Source organism: Physella acuta, unplaced genomic scaffold, assembly GCF_028476545.2.
Source record: "Physella acuta isolate Inbredline_101_S28 unplaced genomic scaffold, ASM2847654v3 ptg000117l, whole genome shotgun sequence".
In the NCBI taxonomy this organism is placed as follows: Eukaryota; Metazoa; Mollusca; class Gastropoda; family Physidae; genus Physella; species Physella acuta.
In genome coordinates, this window is record NW_026731637.1 from 1018380 (window position 1) to 1027460 (window position 9081).

The window sequence follows — 9081 nt, forward strand, 5'->3', positions numbered from 1 at the left end:
ACATGCAATTTTATTCACTTTAAAAAATCAAGTTTTTTGTTGTTTTTTTAAAGTAGATTTAGCATTTTTTTTTAATTATAAAGTTCCGACTAGTCATAATTTATTATTTAATCTAGAATATTTAGTTTTAGATTTTAGACAATAAATTTGCTTGTAATTTTTAATTAGATCTATATCTTTAGGGCCTATGCAATTCAAGATTAAACTAACCGTTTTTTTACTAGATCTAGATTCTATACGGTTGTAGTGCTAAAAAAATGTATTATAAAAAAACTATTGCGCATTTTTAAATTTGGATGGTTTCGTTTCGGTAAAATTATTGTTTAGGAATTTTACCTGTGTTGCAAACAATCACATGATATGTTTCAAAATGGCTGAATTAGTTGTTTATGTTGACAAAATTAGGCTAACAGTAACATCGAGTTTTTCTTTCCGGAAAATGTTATTAATGAAGCATTGTGACTGTTGAAATGAATCCCTACAATTCTCGAACTCGTCATAAAAGTGACATAAAAATTACAGGAGAAAATGCTGTTGGTAAAAGGTTATCTGACGACGTTCAATCTTTAAATTCTTGGTCAGAGAAATTTTCCACCTCATCGTCTGAATCAGGCTCTTGTCATGAACAAGGTGGGGCAACATCTTCTCACGAACCTCGGCCTAAGGATTTTGGACCTAAACTTAAATCTATGTTTCATTCATTGATAACACCCAAGACTGATTCTAGTAATTCAAGTGTCAATAAAAATAAAAAGTACACACACACAGCAAGTGCAGCTTATGAATGTGATAATGTCAATGATGATGTTGAATGGTCACCTTCTTTGCCTATTACTGATGATCTTGCGAAAGATCATGTAAATTTTGCATATGAATCAACTTTGAATAAACAAAATGGATTCGATGAAACAGACAGCTGTATCCCATTTCGACATCATAATAATGGTAAAGGAAGTGCAAAGAAGCAAATTGTAACCAATTGTGCTGTATCTAATACAAAAAAATTGTATCCATGTCTAGAAAGTTTTAAGCACTCTGATACCAACAAAGAAATTACATCCAATACCGCAAGTACTTCTACAAAGTCATCACATCCTGCACTAGCTGTACGATCAGAAAAAAAGAACTTATCAGAGGAAAATAATCATAGATCTCAAGTTTTAAATAATACCATAGCACAAAGGTATGAATCCAATGAGCCACAGAAAAATTCTACACCTTTTCAAAAGAAAATGTTTCAGGGCGGCCGTACTGAATCAACATCACTTCCTGTAAGCCTCTCTCATGCACAGAATGAAATATCTCCTAATCTTTTGTCACAGTACGCCAAGTCACAAAAGGTAGATTACTCGTACCCCCAAGGAAAGGCTACGTCAGTGGACAGACTACATAAGTCTCAACCCCTTCTATCTACTTCTCCACAGCTAAGAAGGCAACCAACATCTTCTAATGATTTAGAGTCATACAAACAATCATTTGAACATCGCATTGAACCAGAAAATGTTAAAATGAAAGTAAAGTCAGTTTGGAATAATATTAAATATGGTAATGTATATTTTTTTTAAACATTTTAAAATTTTGCTACTTTAGTCGAATTATTTGCTTTCTTATTAAGTGAATTAAATGTTTTTTTACACATCAACTAACAATATAATAATCTTTCTTGATCTTATCAGGCATTATATGCAACAAAAACTAGAATGTTAACTTAAAAAAGATATGTGATCTGATACTGCTTCTTGGTTTAGCACAATGGATTGTTATATATTTCAACAAAAACTACAAAATATTTTGAAAAAATTGATAACCCAATAGCTTTATCACAACTTTGCTCCATCCATACACCTAATGACTATTACTCATATTTTAATAAGAATATATTAAAATTTTTATTACTAATAAGATTGCTTAAATCCTGTATGTCACATTTAAAAAAATTTTAAACCCATATTTAGCTTCATGCCTAAAATAGATATGACACTGTATGACAAAATCAAAATAGTGGTATAGTTATTATAAGTATTAACATTGTTTGAATACTGGAAATTAAAAGAAAAATCAAGAATATTTAAATGTTTTTGTTTCATTTTTCTCAAAATTTTTAATTTCTTCATTGCTAGTTTATTTTATTCCAATAAGCACTTCAGAAGTAAAAAAAAAAGTTATATTTAATTATATTTATGTATATTATTTCTACATCTATAATATATCTTGCATTTTTTATTTCAATTTAATTTAACCAGGATGGACATTCAAGTCAAAACCTAGTATTAAATATGATAGCCCATTGTTCATGCTTGGGAAATGCTACCACAGAAGAAAAGATGGTATTTATTTTTATTTTCTTCAAAAATATCTACTTAGATAAATAATTGTTGTAAGACTAGTTTTTTTTTTTAAGTTTAAATTTTTTAGCTAGTCATATTCTTGACTTCTGCAAAAGTTTCTGAAAGTTAGTTTAAAATATGACCTTGGTTAGTTAGAGTACACTTGAAAATTTCTTGCTATTTTAACAGATCCTAACACAGAACCAGAGGGAGACTTCCTTAAAGATTTTATCAGCCGTATATGGTTAACGTATAGGAGCAAATTCTACCCCATACCTGGTACAAAATTCAACACTGACTGCGGCTGGGGCTGCATGCTACGGAGTGGTCAAATGTTGATTGCACAGTGTCTTGTAACCCATTACCTAGGAAGAGGTGTGTATCTGTTCATTTAGTGTTATTATACACACACATAGAAGGGTAGTTACTTCATGATAAATTGAAAAATACAGTTCCCTTTTTTAACCTGGAGGCCTTTGGGGCAAGTGAAGTAGAGTTAACTTGTTTCATAGACCTTGACATTTGAAGAAAAAGTGAAACATCACTATACCCAGACGCCTTTACTTTCCCTAACATGAGTTAGGTACCCAATAGAGCTGGGTGGACTCAGTGAGTCTCTACTAACTTTAACCCGGGTTCAAACTTGAGACTTTCAGGTTAGCTGTCTAGTGCTCTACCGTTGGGCCACATATATCCATACTCCATTAAAAAGAAGCATACTTTAACTTTATTCCCATTGAAACACTTTTTATTACAGATTGGAGGCTACATGACAAACAAACAGAAGCAGAGTCAACATTTTATCGAGAAATAATTCGATGGTTTTCTGATCCCATTGACACACCTTCTGATAAAACACCATTCTGTTTGCATCACTTGGCTAACTTTGGTAGAGCTTATAACAAAGACCCAGGTGAATGGTATGGTCCAGCTTCTGTGGCATACATTTTCAGGTTGGCCAATAATTACAAATATGTTATTTTATTCTTTTTTTAATATATTAACATATTTGATGTTTGATTTTCATGGCAAAATTATTTCAACAAATATTTCTAAACCTTAAGATATATAAAAATCAGATTTAAATATTAATATATCACCCCCCCCTCCCCAATTGGTACAGCTTTATATCTTTTGTTGTTGTCTTCTAGAGATGCCTTTACCAGAGCCAGCGAGTGTATACCAATCCTAAGCAAAGTTTGTGTTTATGTTGCTCAAGATTGTACAGGTGAGATGTACTTTCTGTAGCATAAGTTTTATAAATTGTATTAAGGGTTATTAATAGTACTTGTAATAGCTCCAGAGAAAAAAAGTGTCAGTAAACACACACAAGGTAACTCTAGAAATGTGGTTGACAAGAAATACTAGAAGAAGACACATAAGATTGTGGTGTGAGAATTTTTTACTCAAAATTTTCAGTTAACGCTACTAAACAGGATCATTACTAAACAGGTTAACTTTTAAATAGAAATCAGCTAGTTATGTAATATTTTATAACTGTGAAATTTTAATTTCTTCATTTAAGCAGCTTTTGTTGTATTTTCACAGTGTACATAGACGATGTGTTAAAACTTTGTACTGCAAGGCCAAGGTCAGAGAGTTTAAATGACTCAGCAGAAAAACACCCAGTGGCAGGTGACACAGCCTGTGGTCCTGAGGTAAAATATTTGTTATTTCATGGCTTTATGACAATACTTCAGTAATTTCAGCTTGGATTTTTGTGTGATGTCACAAGTGATGTAAATTTGTGGCCAGATTTTATTTTTCTGTAAAAAGAATTCCAAAGTAAGGTAATTTTTTTGAGCGCTTACAAGTGGCAGTTATTTCAGATGACGACGATTCAGTGTTTCATCATTCAAGCTCTTTTATTTCTCACATACATTTTTTTTTACTATTTTGTTACATCAATTTTAATTAACCCTTTTTACAACTATCTTCAAGTGACTAGTTATTCTAAATTTGCTTTTGTTGCTGTTCTGCTTTACTTTTTGAATTTCATTTATTTTTGGTTAATATTTTTGCTTGTACTTACACTGTTGATTTAAAACTCTTTGAACCAGAGTCTAGATGGTGCGTGGCAGAGATCCCTGATACTCCTTATTCCAATGCGACTGGGAGGGGAGGCAATGAATGAGATCTACATTCCTTGTGTGAAAAGTCTGTTGAGTCACAATAACTGCATGGGGATTATAGGTGGAAAACCAAAACATTCCTTGTATTTCCTCGGCTGGCAAGGTGAGACAGACCTTGTTTGTATTGTCCAATAAAATTTATGCTGTAGCAGTGAATAGCTAGTTAACTTTGTTCTGATTAAATTTTAGTAAATAAGAATGGATTTTTTTTCCCCTCAGATGATAAACTTATCTACTTAGATCCTCATCTATGTCAAGATGCTGTAGATACCAGTGATAAAAACTTCAGGATTGAGGTGGGCTATATCAGATTCATTCCATGATGCCTATCACATTAATTGTAAATTATAAATCTCTCTCTAAGACTGTCTCCATTTATGTAGAAATTTCAAGTCAGTGGTTACATTAGCAGAATCCATTTAGGAGGTTTATCCTACCTTAACACTATCTATTTATTTTCATTTTCTTAGCACAAACTCGTTCAAGCTCATTAATACTAAAAAATTAATAGATGTCTTAATATAAACAATTGACATTAGTACTTTGCTTTCAAAAAGAAAGTCTCCTTGGGGAGATAATTTCAACCTAATTAATATATTAGATACTAAATTAGTCATTCTGTATTCATTTGTTTTTATGTCTCTAAGAAAGCTATAGTTTCATATGCTTATTAAGATATCTGCAGTTTTATTTCAACCTAACCTGTTTTTCTTCTCTGCAGTCATTTCATTGTATGTCTCCAAGAAAACTCACCATAAGTAAAATGGATCCTAGCTGCACTGTTGGATTCTACATTAAAAATGCTCAAGATTTTCAGAAGTTTGTTTATGAAGTAAAAGAGGTGAATATTGGTGTTCATTTTTTTTTATCTTTGTAGATTTATTTATTAGTGCGATGCAAGCCTGCTCTAAGGACAATGCACTTTTAAGTCTTTCATGCTTGCAGATGGTGCTTCCTACCCATCTTCTGCGCCCACTACCCAATAGATTTTTTTTTCATGGGATTTTATATATGTATAAAGATAGAGAGAAAATATTTTTTTATTTACAGATATTAGTTTTAAATTGTCTTAGAATAAACAAGTAGTGCTTTTATATTTACTTTCAGTTTATTGCACCACCAAAACAAAAGGGCTCGTATCCTTTGTTCATATTCTCTGAGGGCAGTCATGATGAGGCTCCAGGACATTCCCACACTGGTGAAGACAGGGGCAGAGTCAAAATAACTCATTACTATATTGATGAAGATGGTCAGAAGAAACGAACATTTTCTCAGGAGTCTGAAGAATTTGTAATGCTATAATTTTAATGATAATGGTGATGGAAAATAAAAAAAGTTGCCCAAATGGCATCACTGAACAAAAGTTGTGTTTTATCAAGAACTATTTATTACTAAAAAAATTGCTTGAATGGTCACATAAATTATTTTCACTGATATAATTGTCATTTTATTAAAAATAATTTGTTAATTTAACATCCAGTGCTTTTAGAAACCAATTATATAAATATTGTATTTCAATACCTTTTACAAGTCAGATCAAGGACATCGGTCTATATCATTCTTTTTATTACAAATATAAAACATCTTTTCTGTCTCCTAAACATGAGACATTAGTGTTGTACATCAAATCTCTCCATCTTGCTACAACTAAAATGGTTTGGCTAAAGTTGCCTCCTATAGATGTAACATTTTTCTGAGATGATTTTTTAAAAGTTATTTATTATTCAAATATTACATCAAATATTAATTAATACACTTTAAAGCATTTTGTCAAGCTTATATGCAGGTCAATCATTCATGTTTAAATTTAGTAAGCATTCTTTTAACAGTTTTCTGCGCAGTAAAAATTTGGCAATGGTTACAATCTTTTTTTATTAGTTGAAATGTGAAAATAAACCTTCTTGAACTTTCTTAAAAAATAATTTCTCTACCATCGTTTCATATAAACTGTATTCTGAATAGAAAATAGTTTGCCTGTTTTGTATTTTTATAAATACATCGGGTCAACAACATATTTCTACCACTTATTCTCTGGTCAACAACATATTTCTACCACATATTCTGTTATTATTATAACATGTTTGTAAATTATTCTTCATGTAATTAACTGCCTTATGCATTTAAAAGCATTTAACTTTGGTTAATGAAAAACCTTTTTTAAAATTTATTAGACTACACACTTTGTTACAGTAAAGTGGCCTGTGTAAGAATATGTTTTTATGTATGTATAAATGAAGTTTATATTTAAGTATGAACAAAAAGGTTCAGTTGTTGTGTGCCATGTAATAATCACATTAGAATAGTGTAAATATACTTGATCTCTTGAAACAATTCCACACATGGTTGAGGTACCATTACCATTCACTGTAAATATTATTTCCTTGATTGTAAATATAACATGAATGCATATTCCAACACACATATTTTAACACCCACATATGTGTGTGTGTGTTAAATATGAAACAAGTGCAGAATTTTATAGGTAACTTAAATTGATTTTTATTTTTGATTAGTGGTTGGTCATCTCCTGAACCCCTACTGCACTTTTAATTAATCGTTATGACTAATTTCATGGCTTGCTTCAGTGAAATTAGTGGTTAAAATGTGTCATTTATATTAATTGTTATATCAAGAATAATTGTCAACTTTAGTGCAGCTAACTAAATATTAATTACAGAATAATATTTAAAAATATCCCTTTATGTGGTCAAATGGTAGAGCATACAGCTGCTAATCCGTAAAGTCTGGAGTTTGAATCTGGGTTCTAGTCTGTAGAATGTCCCTCAATCCACCTGGCTCTGTTAAGTACTTGACTCACATTAGGGAATGTAATACCTTCTGGGCATAGTGCTGACCACACTATTCCTTGATATGCTGAGGTCACAGAAACAGGTGAACTCTACTTCACTTGCCCCATCAAAAGGAAACACACTTTTAAAAAGTCTGTGATTCCTGTGTTCAAGCAAAACTAAAAAGTTAAGCACAACTAGTACGTGTAGCCAGCCCCACTAAGCTTGAATTAGATTATCTCTGAGAGAGAAACATGTTGAGTTTTGTACTAAATTATAGCCTTAGACTCTGGTTGTTGATGTGCAGGCTGTACATTTTTTTATTTTCTACTGTCAATGACTATACACAAGCTACTGCTTGTTCTCCAGAGAATTTCAAATTTTCAATTTTATTTTGAACTAATGAGTTCTCTTGCATCAGTTTATACAGAAATAAAAAAAATATAACATATTACATATTTCTTAAAATGATATAGTTGGCCTGTTCTCTAGTTTATCAAAAGCTCGCCTGAAGTAATTACCAGAGAAATGTATTTCCCTTGCTCTGGTATAAGAATTGCTTCTTTACGCCAACCCATAAATACATTGTGTGCATTAATTCATAATATGACACCCAAAATAAAATGGTTATTGATAAAGTAAATCATGTCATTTCTTTAAATTATATATAATAATCTTTATGAAGTTTCTCTTAAATATTTTTTATATTACTATTAACTGTGATAATGTTTCTGTTTTAACTTATTTTGTTGCATTTTCATTGTTTCATTATTATGTATGTTATTTTGTATTCATCAAAGAAACATGTTTCTGTTACTTTGCATCATATTTAAATGTGTTTCAAATCTAGCTTAAATCCTACTTAATATTAACAAAATTTTGAATTTTTAAAATGGGTTTTAAGTACTACAACTATTGCCATATTTAAATCACGAGCCTGAATTTAATATTTCTTTATTATTTGATAACAATAGTCACATAAAGTACTTTAAAAGTCATTGAGTCCATTTAGTAAACTAATTAATTATATTAATATTTTAGTTCATTGTAAACCAATTAAATTTATTTGGATATAAAATTCTTGTTATGTATGTAATATCTGTATGTAAAATCTGCATTTTTCTTTTCAAATAAATATTTTACCTTGAAGATAGAAAATCAGATGAAATAATAATTTTAATTTGGTGCTTTCATTAAGTTTAGGAATATAACATTGTTTTTCTTATATTACGTGTACATAGTCTTATTTTGATGTTTCCTTCCTCTTCTTCCTACACATGCCTGTTTGTTTCTGGAACCATCTGATTGACCTTTGGTGGTTAATTTACTGTTGTTCATCTTACTTTGCAGGAATATCATATGGGATTATGTTTACAATAAACAAATAAATACCGCTTTGGTCTTAATTGCATTATTCGTACTTGTAACTTTTTAAGTTTGAAAAAGGGTATTTAATTGTTGAATTGTCCAAAAAAAAATCTGAAATATAACCAGTTTCATAAAGAGCTATTTTATGTTATCTAAGTATTTTTTTTTTAAAATTACATTTTATGTGGCCTGTTAGAAATGACAGAACTAAATAATAGATATTTGTTCCATAACCCTTCACCAAAAAACAAACTGCATTAATTATACTTCTACGACAGTTTAAATATAAAACACATGCATGTAAGTCTAGTGATAAAATGCAAGTACAAAAAAAGAATTTTGTACTCATTCAAAATTACCAAGCATAAAACTGCAACAATCCAAATTACACACACATCACACACATATATATACATATATATATATATATATATATATATATATATATTTATTTATTTATTTATT

General features: G+C 30.3%; 1 protein-coding gene across 1 annotated transcript; it reads left to right on the plus strand.

Moving 5' to 3' along the window:
- Window positions 1–351: 351 nt before the first annotated feature.
- On the plus strand, window positions 352–8642 carry LOC131934767 (cysteine protease ATG4C). The gene is made up of 10 exons (XM_059290887.1): window positions 352–1545; window positions 2244–2327; window positions 2517–2702; window positions 3085–3280; window positions 3479–3555; window positions 3876–3985; window positions 4388–4562; window positions 4679–4755; window positions 5181–5300; window positions 5567–8642. The coding sequence occupies exons 1-10, from the start codon at window positions 471–473 to the stop codon at window positions 5759–5761; spliced, it is 2295 nt and encodes a 764-aa protein (XP_059146870.1). The 5' UTR covers window positions 352–470; the 3' UTR covers window positions 5762–8642.
- The last annotated feature ends 439 nt before the right edge of the window (window positions 8643–9081 follow it).

Excerpts from the sequence above, each read along its gene's own strand:
- LOC131934767 (XM_059290887.1), top strand. The coding sequence starts at position 471 with ATGAATCCCTACAATTCTCGAACTCGTCATAAAAGTGACATAAAAATT. Across the intron at positions 1,546-2,243 it reads TTGGAATAATATTAAATATG|GATGGACATTCAAGTCAAAA; the intron begins GTAATGTATATT and ends TAATTTAACCAG. Across the intron at positions 5,301-5,566 it reads TTGTTTATGAAGTAAAAGAG|TTTATTGCACCACCAAAACA; the intron begins GTGAATATTGGT and ends ATTTACTTTCAG.